The 25,743-nt window shown below is 44.3% G+C and overlaps 1 protein-coding gene and 1 long non-coding RNA gene across 4 annotated transcripts in view; one reads left to right on the forward strand and one right to left on the reverse strand.

Moving 5' to 3' along the window:
• FOXO1 (forkhead box O1) overlaps positions 1–1,109 on the reverse strand; it is a 92,838-nt gene extending 91,729 nt beyond the window's left edge. The window contains exon 1 of the mRNA XM_021065269.1: positions 433–1,109. Coding sequence (XP_020920928.1) covers positions 433–1,083 — 651 coding nt within the window. The 5' untranslated portion in view covers positions 1,084–1,109. The remainder of the gene's footprint in view (positions 1–432) is intronic.
• Positions 1,683–25,743, forward strand: part of LOC102160118 — a 39,001-nt gene continuing 14,940 nt past the window's right edge. The window contains exons 1-4 of one of the 3 annotated variants that reach the window (XR_001299536.2): positions 1,683–2,094; positions 2,874–2,935; positions 9,215–9,331; positions 15,543–15,748. This is a non-coding gene — a long non-coding RNA (uncharacterized LOC102160118). The remainder of the gene's footprint in view (positions 2,095–2,873; positions 2,936–9,214; positions 9,332–15,542; positions 15,749–25,743) is intronic. The other 2 variants (XR_306159.3, XR_001299537.2) reach the window with 2 other exon arrangements.

The following is a 25,743-nucleotide window of genomic DNA, read 5'->3' on the forward strand; positions in this document are numbered from 1 at the left end:
GGGGGAGGAGGGGAGCCGCCCTCACCCCTGAGGTCGTGGAGGGAAAGGAGCAGCGGCAGGAGTTCGCGCGGGCCGTGGAGAAGGGGGGGCAGGTCGCAGTGAACCCCGCTCTCCGTTCACTGGAGAACTTTTTTTCTGGTTGCTCTGAGGTCCACTTCTTGGCGTACTTTTTTCACTACTTCGGTCCCAACTCGCCCCTTCCCGCTCCCGCTCCAACTCTCACGAGAGCGTACACACAGACGTTTATTCCAATCCTCCGACGGGTCCGAGGCAAGCCCACCACCCACCTCCGATGCTTCTTGCACGCGCTGCCCGCGTGCCCTGCACTTTCAAGCCAAGCAAATTTGCACAGCCGTCCCCTCCGACCTAAGGCGGAGGCAGGGCTTCCCGTGCCCCCCTCCCGCTCCAGCCGTGCGCCCCGAGGCCACTCACCTTCCAGCCTGCCGAGCTGTTGCTGTCGCCCTTATCCTTGAAGTAGGGCACGCTCTTGACCATCCACTCGTAGATCTGCGATAGCGTGAGCCGCTTCTCTGCCGAGCTCTCGATGGCCTTGGTGATGAGGTCGGCGTAGGACAGGTTGCCCCACGCGTTGCGGCGGGACGAGCTGCTCTTGCGCGGCTGCCCGGCAAGCGACCCGGCGGCGGCGGGGGGCACAGGCGGGTGCTGCGACAGCGGCCCGGGCGGCGGGGGCTGCTGCGGCGGCGCCGGGTGCAGGCAGCCCGCCTCTGGGCCCTGGAAGTCCCCGCACAACCCCCCGGTGGCAGCAGCGGCGGCCGCCGCCGCCACCGCGGCTGCCGCCGCCGCCGCCGCCGCCACGGAGCCGGGCGCCTGCTGGAAGTCCCCGCTCTCCTCCAGCAGGCTCAGGTTGCTCATGAAGTCGGCGTTGACAGCGGCCGCCGAGGCCGAGGGCAGGCCCGCGGCAGCGTCGGGGTTCGCGGCTGGGCCACCCGACGGCGCCGGGCTGGAGGTGGCCGAGTTAGACTGGCTAAACTCCGGCCTGGGCAGCGGCCAGGTGCACGAGCGCGGCCGGGGCAGCGGCTCGAAGTCCGGGTCGATCTCCACCACCTGGGGCGCTTCGGCCATGGTGACCCCCGCCCCTCCCCCAGCAGCGGGATTGCCAAGAAGTGCGAGGGCGCTGCACCAGGAGCTGAGGGGAGAGGGCGCGAAGAGCCGGTCCGAGATTTTGGGGGGCGAGGTCGGTGCCGCGGGCGGACGGAAACCCGGAGCAAGACGCGGCGGCGAAGTGGAAGCGCGAGCCCAGAACTTAACTTCGCGGGTCCATCAACATCTAGGCTCCTCCAGGTCCGCTGCACGGACGGGACGGCAGGCCAGAGTCGCCCAGCCCAGGCAGCGCCAGCGTCGCGCTCCTACTGACACGGCCCGAAAACCGAAGGAAGGACGGGCGCCGCGGGCCGCTCACTCTCCCCGGCGGCGCGACCGCGGCGCTGCTGCCTGTTGAATGTGGCGGCGGCGGCGGCGGCAGCGGCGGCTGCTGCTGCGACTACGCTGCCGCCCGACTTACGGGATCTGCCGCCGCCCCCCGCCCGCGGCGGCGCGCGCGCTTGCCCGCCCCTGACTGATAGCCCCAGCAGCCAATGAGCTCGCGGCGGCACCGCCCAGGCAGCCAGTGGACGCCGGCCTGGGCGGGGGCTGGTTTTCCAGCGGGAGGTGGCAGTGGGTTGGTGGGGGTAGTGGGGTGTTTTTTTCTTTCTCACACACGCACAGTCTCCCTCACTCTTTTTTTTTTTTTTTTGGCTCTCTGTTATTATTTTCTGGTAATTTTCGAATGTTTCTGTGAGTCTCTCCGCTCTCAGTGTTTTGATTGCTGTGAGGCAAACCAGCGTGGAGGCGGCGGCGACACTTTGTTTACTACCGGGGAGCAGAACCGAGTACTCGGGAAGCCCGAGTGGAACGAGTCGCTCGCTTGCCCTCGACCTCCGCTCCGGGCCCAAAGCCGGGCGGGGCGGGGGCCGGAGACGCTGGGCGCTTCGGGGGCGCTGAGTGGGCGGGCGGAGGCGGCCTCGCGGAATTCTGCTCAGTCGCCCCCTCTCGACTCCGCCCTCGACTCCTTTGCTGAGAAACGCGGGGAAGTCGGTGGGTTTTGTTTTTGTTTTGTGTTTTTTTCCTTTTCCTGCGATGTATCGAGTCCTCGGGCCCCGCGCGAGCCGCGCACGCCTCCAGGGGCCCGGGCTCTGACTGTCGTGTCCGCGCGGAGGACGCCCTGGCCGCCGCCTCCGCGACCGGAACCCACCTGTCTGCGCCCGAGGGCTGAGCCTCTGAGGTCGAGTGTAGCCGGGGGCCCGTTGTCCGGCCCAGCACCCGCCAGCCGGGTTCCCTCCATTCTTGACCTGAAAGAGTGGAAGCGAGAGAAGGGGGCTCGGCGCGGGCTGCAGATAGTCCTACTTCCCACGCACCCTCAGACCCACAGGCGTCCTAGCCCTCGTGCCCTCCGTGGGAACCTCTACCCCTGGGCGGGAACCCGGACTCTGTCCACTAAGTCAGTCCAGGGGCGACAGGGAAGGGATCAGAGGAAAGTATTCAGTGAGCGCCTTGTCACTTTATAACTTAGTTAAGTTTAACTGTTTGCTTGTCATTTCTTTGCTATTTAGAATTGAAGAGCTGAAGTGAAAACGTAGGAGGGCATAGGACCAAAGCTTTGGGGCGAAGCCCTGCCCCCTCCCAGGTATTCCTTTAGGCCGCTTACCCTGCTGGTCAATCAACCCTCGCTCCCACCCCACCTTTCCCCATCTGGGCTCCAGGTCCAGGACGTCCGGTCGAGATAAGTGGGCCCGAAGGTAGGAAGACAGTGGCCTTGTGTGTCATGGAGCAGAAGAAACAGTTGTCAAGTTTTGTTGTGTTTTGTTTTTTTTTAGGAGGAATTATGGAAGGCATTTCCTTTCAAAGGGATGGGCTCACTTAGGATGGAAGATTGACGGTAGGGTTTTAAATATCTTGCCCAAAATGACAGTTCCCAAATCCCTTTTTCTGACAGGTAATTCTTCAGTTGGTAAAGAAATTTGTAAAGAAAATTAGGCCTCGTTTACAAAAGTTTGAAAGATTTATTTCTTCCCTTGCATTCTGACTCGTCCGGACTCCTATTTCTTCATAATCCATTATCACAGCCGCTTCCTACTGATACTGCGGCCGGGTGGGGTGAGGGTCCTGAGTCTAATGGATTGAGGTTCAAGTTGGTTCCCACCCTCCTGTCTTGTGGTCTCTGCGTTGACTATCAAATTTGAACGGTTCGGGCTGCTTCTGCCAGCCGCTAGGGGACCTCAGTAACCCACACGATGAGCTGAAGGAAGGCTGTAACGTAGAACTGTTGCTACCCTCAACCTTTCCGACTACGCTCTGCAAAGGCAGCCCCCATTCAGACGGCCGCACCCTGCACATAGGCGGTGCCCTAGTGGATCATTCTTGGCTAAGGAAGCCAGCTGCAAATTTGGCCTTGCCTTCATTTCAATTCCGGTTTTACAGGGCCTCAGTTAGAGGAGAGTATCTGGTTAAGGGACTCTTCTTACAGACTTTCTCCAGATCATTGAAATCTTCTGAGCTGGCCTGCCAAATCTTTTTTTAAGTTTGCTTTTCTTTGGTCTGATTTTTAAAAATTTGACTTGAAGCAGGTCCAGAGTACCTACAACACTAATGTCCCTGACACATGGTTCGGAAAAATTAAAAGTACGTATTTAAAGGTTCTTATAAGCTGCCTACCATACATACCATTGTATGTATCAGCTTAACTGAACCAGGGTGCAGGTGGATACTTGGCTCATTTCTACTCTAGCAATCACAAACTATTCTGTAATGAATAACCTTCTTTAACTCATTTTGCATATATGCAAGTATATCTATAGGAGGAATTTCCAGAAAAGAGATCGCTGGGTCAGCCTGCATTTATAATTTTGAGACACTGCCAAATTGCCCTCCATAAGGGTATCAAGCTGAATTTTCTTTTCAGCTAGACCTACAGAATGTTAAAGTTGAAAGGCAACTTGGAGATCACCCTAGTGGTTCTTGTATAGATAAGGAAATTGAGGTTCAGAAAAGCTGACTGATTTGCTGAAGTTCACACACATAACAGCGGTGCTGTCAGAGCTAGAGCTTCAGTTTCTTGCTTTCCCACCAATAATCTTCTCAATCAATACATAGATAGAAAATTATAAATACCCGGCTATCCCAATAGAGCAATAACCACAATAAAACTTTGTGGAGTATATTTCACTCCAGTAAATCCACAGATTTTAGTAATTCTACTTAGATGAACACCACTGAACTGAAAGAAGTTTTGACTTAAAAGATTTTACACAAGAAGATGGTAGTGATAGATCATTTTTGAAAGATTACAAAAGAAGTGGCTTTTTTTTTTGGTCAAAAAGTGTAAACTTTTCTTTGAATGATGCAAAGGATTTAGGTTACCACTAGTTCTGTTTAAGAAAAAAAGGTTTATTTCTTTTCTCCTTCAGTGTTTTTTATGGTAGCAGCTTGCTTTAGAGGCTTTTTCTAATGATTCTCACTTACTTATTAATAAGCAAGAATCATTGTCATTGGAGAATGTGGCCAAACTGAGAAGAAAAATGTTTCATGTCAGGTAAGGACAATTAAAATGAAGAAGGAAGTTTATCTTCACAAAGCCCAATGTGGTATTCTTTCCCCTGCCTGTCTTCAGGGTAATTATTACGTCATCCTTGACAGGAAGACTGAGGAATCATTTCCTTTGATCAATTCCCAGGCAGAAACTTCTGTATTTACCCTCCCCACCAACACACTGATACCTGGTTTGAACTCTTACTTATCAGAGTTCTCTTATAGGGTAGCGGTTTAAGGATCTGGGCTTGTCACTCTAGCAGTTTAAGTCACTACTGTGGCGCGGGATCAGTCCCTAGCCAGGGAACTTCCATATGCCCCTGGCATGGCCAAAGTAAATAAATAAATTCTTACTTGTCAAAATAGGTAATTTCAGTCCAATTTAATGAGCAAGGGAGTTCTGTGACGTGACATGATCAGTGCGCCTCTGGAGCACTGGGACACAGGTTCCATCCCTGGCCTGGCACAGTAATTTACGGATCCAGTGTGGCTGCAGGTGTGGCGTGGGTCACAGCTATGGCTTAGACCTGATCTCTGACCTGGGAACTCCATATGCCGGGGCGTGGCCAAAAATAGTGATAATAATGAGTAAAAATCTTGGATACTTACTCTTTAGTCATGCATGACATTTAGCTTCACACTCCCTTCCCTTTCCCCAAAACTTCCCATTACTAATATTTTGTCTGAATCATTAGAAGGTACTACTATCAACTTAAGACAGCCTTTCTTCAGTTTGCCCTTAGAAAATAATCTGAAACGACACAGCTTCTGCTTCTTAAACCAGTGTCCTCAAACCTGGCCTATTAAGTGGTAGCAATGGCAACATCAGAAGTAGTCAGTCATTCCTCTTGAGTGATAATTTCCTTTGGATTTTGTAATTCATTCAACAAATACTCGTAAAGCACCTACAGGCCAGGTGCTGTGCATCTTAGAATACATTGTTTTGATGGCAAATTCCTTGAGGTCGTAAATGGTTTATTTTGTTTTAGCTGAAATTTGATGTCAGAGTTAAGACTATCACTCTTTAAATAATCAGCAATACGTATTAACAATATTTATGTGAAGGAATTACACCAAAAGAAAGTATTTGATAGATACAAGGAAAGCTAAGGCAGGGAAGAATTGAGGTAATATGAGAGTCCCCATTTTGAAGAAAAATAAAACGATGAGGTAGAAAAGCTGAATAAATGCACACCCGCAGGTTGTGCTCTGGCCACCAAGCCTTGAGATTGAGATGATCTTGCTCCAAATGGACAAAAAACACAGCTTACATCAGATTATTTGTCTGTTGCAAATAAGGATGATGCTTACTAACCTGTAACTGGAGAGATGCATTGGGCAAATCATAAACCAGAGATTGAATATTTTTGATTCTGTTGTGAAGATCCAATGTTTGTCAGATTCAATGAACTCTTTGCTTTGTCAGTGAGAGACCACTTGTGGGTCTCCACAGCAATACTAAAAATGTAGTTGGAGATAATCTAAATGACCGACAATAGAGAATGGCTAAATAAAGTGTAGCATATCTGTTAGGCAAGATCTGTAGTCATTTAAGATAAAGTGAACCAAGCATTCGAACTGGCACTATGACAGTGCTGGTGATACAATATTTAAAAGGTTGGAGGTACCACTGTCAGCTAAAAATGTTAGTTAGCAGCAATTTTATCTGGCTGATGGATTTTTAGGCGATCGTGCGTTATTATTCTCATACAGCCCTTCATTTTACAGGTAAGAAAACAAACACTGAGAGGTTAAGCGATTTGCCCAAGGCTGTGCATTTAGTGAAGCCTAGGACCAGAATTCAGACCTCCTGGCATTCAAGCCAAAACTCTTTGGGTTGCATTGCTTTTCACTTTACCTTTCTAACTGGATGTTTTCAGACTATTTAATGAAATTCATCCTGTTTTAAACACTAAGTCTTTAACTGTCTCTGAGACAATAAAATTACTCTCCCAAACTCCAAACTGCCTGAACATTACAATTAAAATTTTTTCTAACATTAGGGACTGAGAGTTGCCATTAAAAATTAATGGATGGCACATGAAATCCCAAATTTTTTAAATGTCACAAATCTGAATTTTGCATTCGTGCTTGAAACACAATGTGTTTTTACTATTTTATTTCTGTTTCATGTCATATTAAAGCTCTTAACATGCTTCCCCAAAAAGGGGGGACATATGTATCAAATAAGAAAAAGCTGCTATGTAGAACACAGATGGTAGTACATTTTTGGCAGAAAGGAAGTTTAACAAGGCGTTCTACTTATTTACTTGGAAAACTAATATGTATGAATGTTCAAGTTAAGCAGTAAGAATTAATTGCTGTTTTACACTAATCAGTTTTTTCTAATCAAACCACCCTATTTCCAAAACATTTCAGTAGGGAAAGGGAGTCAAATGTGATTGTAAACTAACTCCTAAGAAGAGAGTCCACAACAGTAAAAAAAAAGAAGGAAGGAAAAAAACCCAGCATTTTCTAGTAACTATGTTGCTTGTCATTTGTTGATAAAAATCAATAACGAGAGGTAATGACTGTGTACAGTACATGTGTTTTTAATATGATACACATAGTCACTGACTGTGTCAGTTATGGTGTAAAAACAGGAGGTAAGAGTTTATCAAATTTCAGATTTGGCTGACTCACAAGGCCCACCCATATGCAGTCTGCTGTGCCAGAGAGTAAACATAGATGAACAGTGAGTATTTCTTTGGAATATCAGGTTTTTATTTTGTGGTAAATACAGCCTTTCAAACACACCGAAATATTGTATATTCTAAAGTTTAACATTTAAAAATGGAATTTCTAATTAACTGATCACTAATATTGTGCTGGAGGAAAAAAAAACTGATTTGTCTCATCTGATGCCATATGCACTTTAAATAATTTTGTGTTTGAACAACAAACTGAAAACAGAACATTTGACAACTATATTGCATGCCTGTACTCCCAGAGTCCGACCTGGAAAAATGCTTTTCACATCCAAGACTAGGCTTGGTTAGATCTTGCCCTGTTTTTCAGATTTATATATTATCTTAATTAAGATGATTTTATATATATATATATATATCTTTTTTCAAAATGTTTTCATTTCTAAACTATAAATCATTTTTCACTCAGCATCAGAATATACATGTTTATTTCCCAGTGTTTATAAAAACTACTATATTTCAACAATAATTATGGACTAAGCACTGTGTAGCTATTATCGGAGTATGTGCTCAAAACCAATAATGTAGGAGGTATTATGATTCATATTTTACAGAAATTGAAACTGAGGTACAGAGCGCTAAAAACCTTACTTAAGGTCATACTTTAGAAGCTTATCTAATTCTAATCAGACCTGCACCAACTGCTTTCAAAATCCAGAGCCCATTCCTGTTTAAACCACTTAGCGCCTCCATAAAATGCTGGGATTTTTCTAGAGGCCTAGAAATTAACCAGAGTTTAATTTGATGATTCAGGGTCGTTCCCCCCCCCCCCCCCCCCCCCCGCCCAGAAACCTGACATTTGAACATGTTGGGGGTGTGGAGGGATCTTTGTCATCAATCAGCTCTGCCAGAAACCAGTTTAGTTTATGTTAATAAAAGCCTACAGATAGAATATAAATAACAATAATAATGCTGATGTTTGCATTTGTATAACACAAATGATGTGGAGGATTTCAAGCCATTAGCACTTGCTTATTTGAACAGACAGCCTCAGACCTTATACAATAAGAGCCACCTGCCCTTCCGGAATGGTTGGCTCATCTGGAACTCTTTCCAAAGCTTTCCTTATCCTAAATAAAGGTACATCAAACCAAGTTCAACAGCTGTATTGAGCTCTATCCTCTACCGAAAGTGATGAACATTGGGTTTTTATCTAAAAGCCTTTCCTCATAAGAGTTTTAGAAGCTTGGTTTGAGCTTAGAAAAGTGAACATATATTTTATAAGTCCCCCATATAGTTCAAATGGGGGACTTTATTCCAATACTATTTAATCCAGTTCTATTGCTGAACCTGCGGGGATTGAGCAAAGCCATGAGGTTTCCTTTCATGAGACAATAAGCAAAATTTAGAGCAAAATAAACAGCATCCTCTTATTCCTCTCTATTTTGAAGTCGACTACAAAGTGAATTGGAAAGTGCCCCTTCCACCACCAAGTGAACTTAAGCATCAGAAATATTTGTAAAGCATCTTTAGAAAAACTTACTTTGGGAAATGGGATGGGATCCTATCTTAATGCTCCCAGTTTTCCTAAAAAGCGTGAATAAAACACCTTTCCCCTAAGACTTTAGGCTGTGTTCTCCTGTCTTCAGCCTCCCATGACAGAGAAGTATAGGCAACCTCTACAATCCACAGACTACCCGCCAGTATTAGTCAGAAGAGTTTATCTGTGGCCACCCTCCTTTCAATCAATTTAAATTGCCAATGAATCACAAAAGGAAAATCACCCCTCCCATGGTTTCCCATCTCCGGGAGACATCCCAGTTTTAATTAGCCAATGTATCCAGATGTGGGAGTCAGCAGATGTTGAAGATTAATGCAGCTTTTGTATGAAAACCAAGTAAAATCAGTTAATCATCCAAATATATTTCTCTCTTCTATAATAACTGTATGTGTGATGCTCGACTTGATGTTTTACTTTGCAGAGTAGACACAGACTGACAAGACTGGGGGAGGAAGGATGGAGAAGGAAGCAGAATACCTCCACCTGGATAGGGAAGCAAGCCACGTCTGTCCCTCCCTCATCTCCAGCCAAGGCGTGTGTGAGTAGAAATCTGTGGAAACACAGTGGCTTCTTTTAGATCTCAGTAGCTGTGTAGCCCTACATGGAAAATATGATAAAATGAAATCACTAATGAAAGATCTTCCAAGAAAAGCAGAAAATCAACAAAGCACAATCAGCTGAAATTCTTTTCTTCCCTAAGTAGTGTTCACTTTATTCTGCATTTTGAATTTTTATCTTGGTATTACTTGCCACCTACATATCTCAAAGAGGTGTTGTAAGGATTAAAATAATGTCTTAAAGTGCTTGGAAACAGGGATGAAATGTTTGTTCTTTGACATCGGTACAACCTGTACAACCTCGTGGGTAGGTTTTTGTTACTATACAAATGACTTCAACTTAGGTAAACACATGATTTCTAAATCACTGGTATTTGTTCTAAATCCTGTTATGGCTCCATGTTCAAGTGTTATGCACTTTGGTTGCCCAAATCCAACTGATTCTTTGTGAATTCAAAGATAGTATGTGTAACATCCATGGAATGTCATAGCAAGAATTTAGGAAGAGTCTCAAATCTCAGAGATTTTTACTACTTATCCATGCCCTATAGCTGAGTTTTAAAAGGATAAAGTCGTGGAAGTGACTCGAGAATTCTGAACCTGTGATGCGCCTTTTTATATAGTCTGATATACCAAAACTTTGCTATAAAGGCTGTAAAAATCCTCTTACATTATTCTTGATAGTCTCAGCAGGCAATTAAAAAGCGGTTAAAAATAAAGTTAGCTGACTCATTTTGGGAGTTTAGCTGTTGATGTTACTGGCAGCTTCATTTAACAAGATAATGTTATCATAGAAAGCAGCACAATTTTAACAATAGAGCAAATTTCTCTAAAACAATTGCAAAAGAGAATTGATACAATGTATTCTTTGGTTTTCTGTGGTTCTTTTGGAGGGTAAAATCTTAAAAACTAAACCCACTCAAACACCCCAGCATATTTTGTAAGAGATGTTGCCTCTAAGAAACATAAGAACTGGAGACAAGTGACTTTCTCATGAAAATAGAATTGTCCTACAACATTAGCTCTCTCAAAAAAATAAGAAAACAAAACAAAAACCCTACAGAACAGTGACAACAATAAGTATTGTACTTCAAAGGAATTGAGAAATAATGGATTCCAGCCCTGGACATTTTTCCTAGGTCTGATTTTTTTTAAAAGAGACTATTGAAATACTTACTTAGGAAGAAAGTAAGAGCTTAATTTTAATGTTAACTTTTAAAATTAAAAAGAATTCACGTCTATTCAAGTAGACAAATTTTTCCTAAAAAGAAACATCACCTTTCTTATCAGATTCTGCAGTTATTCCTAGATTATTTGCAATTGACTGTAAAAGCACGTCACTGTGTGTGTGTGTGTGTCTGTGCGTGCGTGTACGCACATGTTTTGGGCTTACACACTCACGTTCCTATGTATACACACTAGGATTCTATTAAAAGATTGTAAACACCACCTTAGTTTCACAGCCCAATTAAAACCTACAACAAATTTAGTCACTTATCAACACAAATTGATGAGAACCATGGAAACCTCTTAAATTAGAAATCAGAAGGACCTAAAATTAAGAAACAAAAGAATTTGCTAAAATCACAGTCAATGTAAGAATTTATAATGTAAATGTTACCCCAAAACACTTAAAGGTGTGGAAGGTTTTTATTAGCAAGGATCTTTTTAGCTACCTTTGCTGATAAATTCTTTAACTGATCATAATAGAAAGGTTATTCTTAAATGAGTGATGAGGGAGAAATTATTAAAGTGGTTGTATTGGATAAAATACCCTGCCTGGTCTCCCAGAGAGATTCAAAGCCTTCTTTGAGTTAAACTGGGGGGACATCCGTGTTCCTGAAATAACTCTCCTGACCCATACTGCCCTGCACTACGTTCCCTCTTCTCTTGGGCAGCTGAAAATGACCGCAGGACAGAGAAGCTAGTAGGAAATTGTGATACCCTATCATTGCAAAATCCTGAGTGTACTTTGGTACCTGTACACACGCTCACAGTCATGTTATGGCACGCCCAGTAAGTAGTATCCACCAGTCAGGGCATTTCCCAAGCTCTCAACTCCCTTTAAATTGTAATTGTTGTGTTCTTAGAAGTTAATGCGTCTAGATTTGAGGGGCTTGAGGAACTTGACTATTATGGGCTGTGTTGTGCCTCCACTCCAAATTCATGTATGAAAGCCCCCAAACCTCAGATATGAAAGCATTTGGAGAAAGTGCCTTAAAAGAGGTGATTAAGCTAAAATAAGGCCAAAAAAAAAAAAAAAAAAAAAAAAAAAAAAAAAAGCTAAAATAAGGCCAATAGCATGGGCCCTAATCCCATCTGACTGGTATCCTTATAAAAAGGAAATTTGAACCACTGGGGAAAGATGATGGGAAGGGCACAGCAGGGAGGCCATCTGCCAAGGAATAGGCCTCAGGAGAAACCAGTCCTGCCAACACTTTAATCTTGGACTTCTAGCCTCCAGGACCATGAGAAAATTAATTTTGTTGTTTAAGCCATCCAGTGGCTAGTCTTTTGTCATGGCAGCCCTAGTAAACTAATCCACTGACTAAAGGATCAGTTATGTTTTTCCAAAGGTTAGGGTGGATTTTTAACATTCCATTGAGGGACTAAAAGGCCCTAACCCCAAGGTGCAATTAAGCAAATAAAGCACTGACTTGAGAGTGACGTCTCAACCAAATCCATCCCAATAATGCATGGTTTATGGACAAACCACATAGTCGGCATTAGAGGATAACCCACATCTGGAACTTACCGTGTTACTATTAAAACTCATCTCATCTTCACAAAACTCTGGGGAGGTACTCTTTGACAGAAGAGGGTAGGGGGCCCAGGGAGGTTGAGCAACCTGCACAGGGTCACCTAGCTAATGAGGATTCCAACCCAGGCAGTCTGTTCCAGAGTCGTTGCTCTTAACCAGTAATCCCTGTGGCTTCTTCAGTTAGTAGATTTAATGCTTATTACCTCTTAGTCACCAACCCAACACTCAGCAGTAAAAAGTAGAGAGAAGATCCCTAAAAGTAGGTTAAAGGGACAAAAAAAAAAAAAAAGAGTTCCCGTCGTGGGGCAGTGGTTAACGAATCCGACTAGGAACCATGAAGTTGCAGGTTCGATCCCTGGCCTTGCTCAGTGGGTTAAGGATCTGGCGTTGCTGTGAGCTGTGGTGTAGGTTGCAGATGCGGCTCGGATCCCACGTTGCTATGGCTCTGGCATAGGCCGGAGACTGCAGCTCCAATTGGATCCCTAGCCTGGGAACCTCCATATGCCTCAAGAGTGGCCCAAGAAATGGCAAAAAAAAGACAAAAAATGCCAGTAGGTTAAAGGACCTAAATTCAGATTCAAACTCTGCTCCTTTTCCTCCAGGCAGTTTCCTTATCTGAATAATGGAAATGGTAATACTTACTGTGCAGCTCAGCTGAGATAATTATATAAAAGTGCCAGCAGGTGGGATTAGCCCCAGGCATTGCAGACGTGTTTACAAGGTCTGAGATTCCTTTTAAAGATATTCAGGGGGGCTCTCTGCTGAGTGGAAATACACCATCCACCATGGCTTTAGTTCCATCAAAAGCTTACATCCCCTTCCGGTTAGTCTTGTATCTGTACCTGTGCACACACAGGTCCATCACCCCTTGTCCTCAGAAAACCATCCCGTGGACAAATGGGAGGGAAAAGTGGTTCTCACTCTCCCTTCCTTAGCCCCTGGAGATCTTCTCTTGCGCCTTCGCTAGCTTCTGGAAAGCCCTTAGAAACATCAGATTTGGGGAAAGCCGTCTTTAGATGAAAAGCATTTGTGTGAGGGGCTCATTGAGAGAAAGGGAAGGCCAGTCTATTGAATAAGGCAAGAATAGATCAGATCTTAGGCTATAGAACCCACGTGAGGCTCCTCCCTCCCACGCACAGCCCAGCTACACAAATGCACCAAAGCTCCCACCCGCCCCGCTTGCAGGCCCAAGTAGCTGAAGGCATCCTCATGCCAGACCAGCCTTCCCTGGAGCCAGCCTCAGATGTCACTGTTGGATCCGGTCCACCTAGATTGTAACACCAGCCCTCCAGATAACCTCCGTGGCTCCCTCGCAGGCCTCCAGCAGTCTGGGCCTTTTGGAATTACAGCTGCTAATGGGAGTTGTCAGCCGGTCACCCCCATCTCTCAGACTAGGTCTCGTCTGGGTTGTCCATACCTCTGCCATCCACCTGTTTGGGCTGATAACAACATTTCATTAATTCCCTTCCTAGTCTTAATATTAGCACCAGCCTCTTGATGGGCAGAGCAACACTCTTTGGAGAACCTGCTTTTGAAATCAACACCCCCACACACGCTTGCATTCCTTTTAGCTCACATTACTGCAGCTGCTCCCATGTCTGGATCTAAACCCTCCTGTTGTGTCCGGCACAGCTGTATCACTTTGCCGGGGGAGCTTTCAACATCTTGGCAGGGACAGAGCACAAGCCTGCCCCACTGGAGACTGACTAGCTGGGCTAGGCTCTGTATTTGATAGCAATCTTAACATATTCAGAGACATAGGAATTCCCCCCCCCCCCATGCTGATGGTTTCTCTCCATACTACTAAAATTTGCAAAACAAATGGCAAGAATGTCACAGGCCAGACTAAATTCAGTGCAGATTCTGTAGCTGTGCAGCCTGGCCAAAGGGACATGCATGGGCTTGCCTTTCCCTCTAGTTCTCTTGGAAATAAACAATCCAAGAAACAGAGCACTCACTTTTTTAGGACCAGATGTTCATTCACCTCACAGCATTGGTTATCCCGCCCCTAAAGAGCAGGGCGCCCAGTAGTCCAGCCTGATCAGGTCAGTGTAGCACATGACACCAGAGAATGTCATCTGACCGTTCCTCCCAGTATATTCCAGCCTCAGGTGGATGGCTAAAGGGTTCAAGCCCAAGCCACCATCTACTTGAAAGCTTTTACAATTTAGGATTTTAAAGTCATGTATTTGAAACCATCACAACTATAGTAGACCTAGTGCCATTGAGTTTTGCCGTTTCTTTCTGTTTGAGGGATCCCCGTAAATAATCATCCTCAGTCACCGTGGGGTTTCTTAGAGCCAGCATGATGTCGTGTTTCCATAAGTTCACTGATACCAAACATTAAACATAGCAGCGACAATAGTTTTTACGCAGAAAATGATTCTCTCCAGAAACTTAATCAAGATAATTTGGTAGCTTTGATGTTCTAATGGGACTGTGTTTCTTTTCCTTGCCATTATCCTCCATCATTTTCCTATTAACCTGAAGAAACAAAAGTTGCCCAAAAATCTCATTTTCACGCTGAGAAAAGTATTTTTAATGTTTAAAAGCAATGTTTTAGTGCCCCCTACTGGAATGTAACATTAGTATCCATTTGCAAAAAAAGTTCACTAGCCTTTAAAAGATAATAAACTCATAGAAAAGTAAAAAAAAAAAAAAAAGAGAGAGAGAGAGAAAGAGTCTTTTATGAGCCTTTACAAGTTGTTTAGGAGTTCCCTCTGTGGCGCAGCAGAATCATCAGTGTCTCTGGAGCATCGGGATTCAGGTTCAATCCCTGGCCAGGCACAGTGGGTTAAGGATCAAGCATTGATGCAGCTGAGGTGTAGGTTGCAACTGCAGCTCAGATCAGATCCCTGGCCAGGGTACTCCATACGCTGCAAGGTGGCCAAAAATTTTTAAAATTGTTTTTTGCTTTTTTTTTTAAGGGCGTCACCTGTGACATATAGATGTTCCCAGGCTAGGGGTCCAGTCGGAGCTGTAGCTACCGGTCTATACCACAGCCACAGCCACGCCAGATCCGAGCCGAGTCTGTGATCTATACCACAGCTCAGGGCAACGCCAGATCCTTATCCCACTGAGTGAGCCAGGGGTGGAACCCGAAACCTCATGGTTCCTTGTCAGATTTGTTTCTGCTGTGCCACAATGGGAACTCCCTTAAAATTTGTTTAATTTCTATGCTATGTTACTTGAGTAGTATAAACTCACCACTTTTATTATTATTCATTATTTAGGCTTATTTTAACATCAAACATCTTGACGTATTTACATCTTTCACTTTCTCCAATATTTAGTTTGGATAGAAAAACTATCAGTTGCGTTTTGGGAAACTGGATCATTTTTATTTAATAAGCACATATACTCATTAAGAGAGAATTTCCCTCTCTGAGGCAGTGCATTAGTCTAAAAATAGAACCTTTGTTTCATTTCAGAAAAAGAGAGGAAGTAGGTTTTGAGAATGGATCAATCTTTAAAGGAAATTTATGCTTTCGACTTTCACAAACAATGATAATAGTATGGAGGCAGATTGCTGAATAGCCATTATGAAAAACCAAAATCCCTGAAAGGAAACACTCCATGCCACAAGAGGTCAAGGGGCAGAAGGACTACTAGAAGGGTCAGGAAGTAAGGCACAGAGGTAAGTGGGGGGTAAGAGGTGGAACTGGAGTGATTTTTTTTTTACACAATTAATTAATTCATTTATTTTTGTCTTTTTAGGGCCACACTTGCAACATTTGGAAGTTCCCAGGCTAGGGGTCAAATTGGAGCTATAGCTGCCAGCCTACACCACAGCTCATGGCAACGCTGGATCCTTAACCCACTGAGCGAGGTCAGGGACCAGACGGGCATCCTCATGGATACTAGTTGGGTTCGTTACTGCTGAGCCACAACGGGAACTCCTGGAGTGATTATTAATTAAATGTGGAGAAAGGGAATTCCCTTGTGGCTCAGTGGAAATGAATCTGACTAATATCCATGAGGATGCAGGTTCACTACCTGGCCTCACTCAGCAGGTTAAGGATCCAGCGTTGCCAAGCTGTCACTTGGATCCCACGTTGCTGTGGCTGTGGTGTAGGCCAGCAGCCATAGCTCCGATTCAACCCCTAGCCTGGGACCTTCCATATGCCTCAGGCGTGGCCCTCAAAAATAAATAAATGTGGAGAAAGTTTTTGTTCCTGATAAAGCGAGCTCTGTTTTAGATAGTAGAATCATTTTGGAACACCAATTTGTACACAAAAACTTTTTTTTTTTTCTCTTTGTACTTAGAATGTGCAGCCAACTACAGCAAAGGAGCCCTTATTGCCTAGATATCTCTGTCCACTTTTAGCCAACACTAAGAGGAGGAAATGTAAGCGGGTGTCCAGGCAGCCCCCACAGCCAATGGGAGCCTTGTCTGCCCTGAAAGGTCCCAGGGGCCTAGGAGGGGAAGATTCGTGGTGACTGGGGCTTCCACTTCAGTCAGTGATGGGCGGGCCTGTTTTTGCAAAGCCGGAGGGGAACTAGAGATAGCTTCACGTCAGAAATGGGCCAAGTGAAACCTTCTCACTTAGAATCTTGTGCCAGATTTGACAGATTAGCCCTGACAGTGAAAAATACTCTCAAAGCATTATATCTTCACAAAGATCAAAGCTTCCCAGGAAATTTAAATGACCCGAAATAGTCTCCTCAAGGATTTTCTAAGCATTTTTCAATCCTTTAGACTTTATCTTCTATTTGGTTTTTTTTTTTTTCTTATTCTGCTTTTAATTTTAAAATTCATTGGAGGAACATTTGAGATACATTTGTCATATAACTTTTATTTCTGTCATTTATTTCCACCTCTTGCTTTTAAAATCTGTTAAGTGAGAAGTGAACATTTCATCAAGGCATATACTTAAAACGTCCAAAACTGTGGAATGTCTCAGTGTGTTCTGCCAAAATCTTAATTCTAGGTATTTTAGCTTCAATTTTAATAACTGCCATTATTAGTCATACTGTAGGGGGAAAAAAGGCTGCCTTAACTGACAGTTCTTCTAAAACCAAACCTACCCATTATAATTTCACAGAATCTAGACAACTTGAAAACCGTCTCCAAGGTCTGTTCCTCATAAGGTCAGAAGCACGTTATAAATTTGCCTCAACTTTACATCTCAGCTCCTGCTCTAGGGGAAGGAAAGGGACGAATACATTTTTTTTTGTAACCAACCCTATTAAAATGCAAATCATTATTATGAAAGAGCCCATCTTCATGTGCATTCCATAGTTTGCCTAAAATACCTACTCAAAGGATGAAAAGAGACTGTTATCTACAAACACGTTGTAGCTTATGCAGTCTTGAATGAGACCATGGGGCTTCTTGTTTTGAAATCACAACTCTTATGGGCAGGTAAAGTTGGAAACCCTGATATAAAAAGCAGTTGCCCTGATTTTCTTTATGCTGAGTTCTACCACTAATTTAGAGAAAACCTAGGATTGCGTAGTTGTTCAACAAGAAACTCACTATGCTTCCTTACACAGTGTTTATGAATAAGAACTAACATTTAGTTCTTGCTTAGTACGTTCCAGGCCTTCTTCTAAGCACTATACTATACAGCATAGTGCAACAACCCTATAGGGTAGGAACTGAGTTTTACAGCTGCTGCCAAATGCGGACACTGAGGCACAGAAGGTGGTAAATCACTGATGCACAGTGGCACAGGTCATTGCAGAGCCAGGCTTCTGTGTCAGTGATCTAAGGATAGTGTACTGCAAGGATACTGGGCCATGCTGTGCCCTGGGAGCAAGAGGGAGGCAAGGCTTGCTCTGCAGGGAGAGCCTGGAAAGAGGCCTGGAGCAAACAGATGCTGAGTTGTGTGTTTTGGGGATGGTAAGGAGTTTCCCAGTCAGTGAAGGGGGCGTGGTGCTCTAAACAGGGAATTGCACGTGGAAATGCACAAAGGAATAAAGCATGCCCTTTAAGCAGTTCAGGGCTAGGGAAGGCTTTTGGGGAGGGTGGGGAATGCAGAGAGGCTTTTTAAAGAGAAGATGATCATTATCAACACTATATTTTAAAACAAGATCATCCTGGAGAAATTGTGAGATCTATTTTTAGCTCTTTGGGTTATGCAGACAGAAGCAAATTCAACCCCATTGTTCTTGGGGAAGACAGGAACCTGATTCTTCAGAAGAAGATGCAAAGTGTTCTGCTGTTTTCTTCTTCTAAGACTATCTCATAAGTTATGTTACATTAGGGGAGCACCTCCTCCCCAAATCTTGATTTACCTCACCCAATGCTTATAGGTAATAAAATGACCTTACGAATGTGCTGAGCAGGTGTTTGCAAGGATGGTAGAACTGAGGGAGAGAACTGGGTGTCCAGCATGGACGGAGACTGGGAATGGGGATTGGGCAGCCCAGTGTATATGAGGCTGGGCTGTCATTGTCGCTCAGGTGGGAGGGAATCAAGAAAATTGACCTGAAAGGACCTTTCAGGACAAGAAAGTAGGAAAGTTTTCTTTTCTTTTTTTTTCTTTTAGGGCCACACTCGAGGCACATGAAATTTCCTAGTCTAGGGGTCAGACCTGCAGCTGCTGGCCTACACCACAGCCACAGCAACACCAGATCTGAGCCTCGTCTGTGACCTATGCTGCAGCTTGTGGCAATGCCAGATCCTAAGTGAGGCCAGGAATTGAACCTACATCCTCATGGATACTAGTCGGGTTCTTAACGGAAGTATTGAGCCATGGCGGAAACTCCTAGAGGTTTTCACATATTGGGATAGTTTAAGGAAATCTTATCATTCTATTATGTTATTTCATCAAACGTTGCTCAGTGGGTTGAGGATCAGGCATTGCCATGAGCTGTGGTGTAGGTTGCAGATGCAGCTCAGATCTCAAGTTGCTACGGCTGTGGTGTAAGCCTGCAGCTTCAGCTCTGATTTGACCATTAGCCCAGGAAATTCCATATGCAACAGACACGGTCATAAAAAGAGAAAAAAAGGAAAATGAACTAGGCACATTTTGGGAATTTTGGGAACTTTGCTCAAGAAAAAAAAAAACCAACTTTTTAGCTCTATTCATGCCACTGATGTGGTAGTTATAGGTAAATCCAAGAAGCATCCCAAGTTCTGCTTATTGTCACTGCAATAGGTGATGGGTAGGAATCCTAAAGAATTTAAGAAGAGAAAACAAATGATGATGAGCAAATTCATGACTCAATTTCTACCTTAAAAAAAAATGTATCCAGGATATGTCTATCAGTTAGACACAGTGCTTTCCAGACCCAGCTTCTCTTCCTGGATGAAACTGACCTGCCTATTGCCCCCAGCTCAGGGATGCTATCCTGGGTTGGTTGGGGCGTGTTGACCATGATTGGATAAGAAGGATCAGAGGGTCTGATCCAAGGCCCACCCATCCTTAGACAGGATCACGAGGTAGCCTAAAAGGGTGGTTCGGGCGAATAGGGACTGTGGTTATTACTAAGCCAGCCAGACGGGCTCTTTCCAAGTTTAAGTGTACAGGATTGAAACAAAGCTGGCTCACAGGTAGGAGAGGAGGCCAGGGCAGTATAGCAAGAACACGTAGACCATGAGAACCGGGCAGAAGAGCTGGCTCCCAGGAAGGCCTCTGATCTAGGTCAAGTCTATATGGACTTATTGCAAATCCTTTTTTTTTTTTTTTTTTTTTTGTCTTTTTTGTTGTTGTTGTTGCTATTTCTTGGGCCGCTCCCGCGGCATGTGGAGGTTCCCAGGCTAGGGGTCCAATCAGAGCTGCAGCCACCAGCCTACGCCAGAGCCACAGCAACACGGGCGTCTGCAACCTACACCACAGTTCACGGCAACGCCGGATCATTAACCCACTGAGCAAGGGCAGGGACCGAACCCGCAACCTCATGGTTCCTAGTCGGATTCGTTAACCCCTGCGCCACGACGGGAACTCCCCTTTTTCTCTTAAGGGGGTTTGAGTGAATGAGTCTTTGCTTCTGAAATAACTAGTGCCTAGAAACCACCCTAGGAATAGTGTGAAAGTTGGATTGGCAGAAAGGTATATTTTTGGCAGCTCTGCATTTAATTAAATATTTTATTACTCTCCTTTCAAATTATTAATCCAATTGATTTGCGTTAGATGCTGTCACTTGTCATTTTCCTTAGCCGTTTTCTCTTCACTTTGCACTCCAGAATAGCTGACGTGGTGTTCCTTGAGCTTTGCATCTAAGGGTCCTCTATAAATGTTAAATCTAGAGAGCACAGTGTGCTTAAAGATAAAACTCTACCCTTCATAAACTTTTTGACCAACAGAAAATTCAGATTTAATAAACATAGTCAAACTCCAGTTTGGAGAAATAAGATGACTAAATGTTTATAAACACTTAGCATTGTTTCTCAATGTTAATTGTAGTCCTTTATTGAGTGCCTACCATGCATAGGCTCGATGTTCTGCTCACTCCTTTTAAGTCAAAATTTTATTAAGGAATTTCACATGCTGTGATTCCCTCCACTGCCAATCCTCCAAAATTTGAGTTATAAGCTTCCAGAGAACCCTTTTTTTTTTTTTTAATTTATTTTATTTTTTGTCTTTTTGCTATTTCTTGGGCCGCTCCCGCAGCATATGGAGGTTCCCAGGCTAGGGGTCGAATCGGAGCTGTAGCCACCGGCCTACGCCAGAGCCACAGCAACGCGGGATCCGAGCCGCGTCTGCAACCTACAGCACAGCTCACGGCAACGCCAGATCATTAACCCACTGAGCAAGGGCAGGGACCAAACCCGCAACCTCATGGTTCCTAGTTGGATTCGTTAACCACTGCGCCATGATGGGAACTCCCAGAGAACCCTTTTAAAAAGAACTTTTGGAGTTCCTGTTGTGGCTCAGAGGAAATGAATCTGACTAGGAACCATGAGGTTTCGAGTTCAATTCCTGGGCTCGCTCAGTGGGTTAAGGATCCGGCATTGCTGTGAGATGTGGTATGGGTTGTAGATGCGACTCAGATTTGGTATGGCTATGGCCAAGGTGTAGGTCAGCAGCTACAGCTCTGATTAGACCCCCTAGCCTGGGAACCTCCATGTGCTGTGGGTGCATCCCTCAAAAAGACAAAAGACAAAAAAAAAAAAAACTTTAAAAATAAACTAGGCACATTTGCTCCGAGTTTCCATCATGGCGCAGTGGAAATGAATTCAACTAGGAACCGTGAGGTTGCGGATTCAATCCCTGGCCTCACTCAGTAGGTTAAGGATCCAGTGTTGCTATGAGCTATGGTGTAGATTACAGACTCAGCTCAGATCTGGCGTTACTGTGGTATAGGCCAGCAGCTACAGCTCCGACTCGACCCCTAGCCTGGGAACCTCCATATGCCATGGGTGCGGCCCTAAAAAGAAAAAAAAAAAAGAACTTTTTGCTCAATCCATAATTGTCAAGTCAACGCACAATTCTTCTAGATGGGTTTCTTTGCTCTCCACTTAAATGTAGACATAGTTAAAAAATTACCCACCTGTAATCTTTGGAAACAAATTTCTTCAAGCAATTTAAGGCCTTAGAAGTTAAATTGTAGGAAGTACATTGCTATTTTGGCAAATGATCTAAAATATATTATTCCTTAATCATTTCTGATATTGAAAATTCTTGTTATATTCAACTTTCTCTTATGAGCTGAGCAAAAAATGTCTCAGGTCTCATCATCACCATTGCAATAAAATTACTATGATGGAAGCATAACCCGTGTCTCCATGTAGCTACTTTGCTCACCCCTTTTATCTAATTTACTCCACACAGCAAACTTGCTGTTCCACAGCAAAAATGAGGGAATTGAAACTTCATAACATTGAGGGACTTGTCCAGAGTCTCTTAGGATGTGGAGAAGTTAGGGCTGTGAATTGAATATACGTGGCGATTTGCTTGTTACACCTGACTTCTACTTATTTATTGCTGTGCCCCTTTTTGCTGTGCCCAAGGTGTGCAGAAGTTCTCAGGCCAGGGATCGAACCTGAGCCACAAGGAGTGACAATACCAAATCCTTAACTGCTAGGCCGCTAGGGAACTCCCTGATTTCTAATTTAAACTGTTCCATCCACAGTTTTCAAAGGGACAGCCTAGCTACTGATTAACCTTTAATCCACTCATCCTCCGCAACCACTACTTAGACTTGGAAAGGGCACCAAACCCAAAGGGACCAATCCATAGTATGATCAGGAGCTGATGATGTGGATTAAGACTTGCCAAAAATAAGACAAGATGGGCCCAAATAGCTTTCCTCCTTCTCAAGAATGTAAATTAAGAGACAAAGACATTGTGAGCCAATGATGGACCTTTTCACTAAGAGGTTACAATGGAGAATTGAGAAGTCCCAGTAAATGCAACAAGAGCAAAGAGGGAAACAATGACGAAAGCAATTAGACCTTCCTGGTCTCATCCCTTTGAGCCAAGATGGATTTAATTTCTCAGCTTTGAAGTCCAGAAGGAGAATACTTGTTGTATCCTTAAACACACACACTTATATTACTCCCACTAATCTCTACCATGAGTAGATACAAATAGAGACATCGATTGCTCTGTATGTAGTGGATATGAATAGATAATAGATAAATAGATGGATGGGTAGGTGGATGGACAGGTAGATGTGAGAAGAAAGTAGAACAGACAAGAAACAGTCTTTTTGACAAATCCAGGAATCTCTTGACATGATGTCACCTTGAAACAAAGTGCATCCACTTCTACAGCAGGACCTTTACCACACTGGTGGTCTTCCAAACCTCCGCACAATTAATTTCCAATCTTACTCATTCGAAGCAGCCTCCTATGAGTCTTTTCTCTAATTCCCAGATGATCTGCAAGGCACTTACAGTACACTTCTTTTACTAAAAAGTGAAGCTAAGACAGGCCCATTGCATGTCTCTCTCTATTTGTCCCTCTTCTATGACCTCAGTATAATATCAATCAACACTACTGACACCATTGATCGATTAATGGGCCACTCCATAACTCAGGTGTGAATAATCCCATTTCTTTTTTTTTTTTTTTTGGCCACACCCGAAGCATGTGGAAGTTCCCAGGCAGATATCGAACCTATGCCACAGCAGTAACCCAAGCCACTGCAGCGACAATGTTGGATACTTAACCCACTGTGCCACAAAAGAACTCCCAATTTCTTTATTTTCTTTAAATGAAACTCAGAGAATCTGACTTTGGTCCTGCAACAGGTGGGAGAAACAAGAAGTTCCAGCTTCGATTAGGACTCCCTTCCCACCGGCTTCAACCAGGCTGAACCTGCAGAGCTGGGCAGGGGTCTGCCAGGGTGCTGCTCCATTGTGGCTACTGCTGAGATGCCCTGGGCCAAGTCCCTCAGGGCACCTCTGCTCTGGGAACATAAATTCCATACTTGGTCCTGTAACCAAATCAGCCTCTTGGTCTCTGCCCAGTTTACAAGATCCACCGAGGCTGCTCTGAATAGCTGGACAAGTAGTAGATGAGCCATTTAATATTGTCACTATTTGACTATTTTTGACCACTGTAAATAGCAGTTCTATATAGTTCAGTACAATCCTTGCTGACAGAGATATACTGTGGTGTTTCTCAGCAGGGGCACTATTGACATTTAGGGTTGGCTTGTCCTGTGTGTTATAAGACATTTAGCATCCCTGGCCTCCAGTCACCAAATACCAGTAATATCACCCACCCCTAAAAGTCATGGTGACAACCCAAAATCAAAAACTATCATGGGAGTTCCTGTAGTGGCCCAGAGGAAATGAATCTGGCTAGGAACCATGAGGGTTTGATCCCTGGCCTTGCTCAGTTGGTTAAAGATCTGGCGTTGCCATGAGCTGTGGTGTAGGTCGCAGATGCGGCTAGGATCTGGCGTTGCTGTGGCTCTGGCGTAGGCCGGTGGCTACAGCTCTGATTAGACCCTTAGCCTGGGAACCTCCATATGCCCCGGGTGTGGCCCTAAAAAGACCAAAAAAAAAGTGTTTACTCAAAAACTATCATGGATTTCCCGTTGTGGCTCAGTGGTTAATGAACCCAACTAGTATCCATGAGGGTTTGATCCCTGGGCTATCTCAGTGGGTTAAGGATCCAGCATTGCCCTAAGTTGTGGTGTAGGTCACAGATTCGGCTTAGATCTGGCATTGCTGTAGCTCTGGCGCATGACGGCACCTACAGCTCCCATTGGATCCCTAGCCTGGGAACCTCCATACGCTGCACATGCGGCCCTAAAAAGACAAAAAGACAAAAAAGAAAAAACAAAACCCTATCTTCTCAACAAGGAATTCCCAGGTGGTTCAGTGGGTTAAGGACCTGGCATTGTCACTGCTGCAGCTCTGGTTGTGGCTGTGGCACGAGTTCAATCCCTGGCCCAGAAACTTTCTTTTGCTGCATGCATAGCCAAAAAAATACAAAACAAAACAAAAAACTGTCTTACCAACAAACATTTCCAAATAGCCTCTGAGTGGGGCTGTAACATTCCATAGTGAGTTTATATAGGCTTTTAAGTAAATGTCTTGAGATTTTTTCATATATCACTAGTAAGTAAGAGAAATGATAGTGGTTAAGAGGTTTTCCAAAAGCAGAGGACACAATATCAGAACCAGAAACTGTCAGATTCCCATTGCTTTGCAATTAAACCATCAAAAAAAAAAAAATCAACCCATGTTCTCAAAATTCATATGTGCATTTGGAGGAGTGTCACGTGTTCAACTTATACAGTACCTAGCACAAAATAGGCACTCAGTGAATATATGTGGGACAATTGGAAGGCTACTGAATGATTGGGTTCAAATATACTGGTCACTGATTAGCACTGTCTCAGAGCTAGTTGTTTGTATACCCGTCTCTCACTGCAGAGTGAAGCCGCTACAGCTAGGGAGCATGTCTGATTTAGCTCTGTCCCCCACAGTGACTCTGTAAGTAGCAGGGAGGATCTTGAATATACTTAGATCAAAATCAGTGCAAAATTCTGAAAGATGTAACTTGAAGCACTATCTGCTAAAGCATTGGTCCCCTGGCTCCTGGCTCTACTTCAGAATCACCTTGGAGTTCGCGTTGTGGCTTAGTGGTAACGAAGCTTAGTGGTAACGAATCCAACTAGTATCCACGAGGATGCAGGTGCTATCCCAGGCCTCACTCAGTGGGTTAAGGTTCCGGCATTGCCATGAGCTATTGTGTAGGTTGCAGACATGGCTCGGATCTGGCACTGCTGTGGCTGTGGTATAGGCCGGCAGCTACAGCTCCGATTCAGCCTCTAGTCTGGGGAGTTCGTATGCCTTGGGTGCAGCCCTAGAAAGAAAAAGAAAAAAAAAAAAAAAAAAAAAAGAATCACCTAGGGGAAGGATCGTTCAAATTTCAGATTCCCAATGCCCACCCCAGCGTCTCTGAAATCAGAATCCCTGGAACGAATTAGCCGCATTTGCGTTTTTATTCCCCAGCTGGCTCCAATATGCCTGCCATGGGCAGAGTTGAAGGGCCTGGGTTGATAAAACATCCACAGCAGTGTTTCTTAGTAGTGTTTCTCATATTTGTCAGATGACAAAGTTTTTCAACAAACGTCCAGGTCCCTGCCTTGAAGACTCTGATCAGAAAGTCTGGGGTAGCTCCCAGAAGTCTGTTTTTAATAAGCATCCCAGGTGATTCTCATAAGCAATCAGGATGGCTCGTCTAAAGGAAGGCCCACTGAAGCTAGTCCCCCTGCTGA

This window comes from Sus scrofa, chromosome 11 (genome assembly GCF_000003025.6).
Source record: "Sus scrofa isolate TJ Tabasco breed Duroc chromosome 11, Sscrofa11.1, whole genome shotgun sequence".
Lineage (NCBI taxonomy): Eukaryota > Metazoa > Chordata > Mammalia > Artiodactyla > Suidae > Sus > Sus scrofa.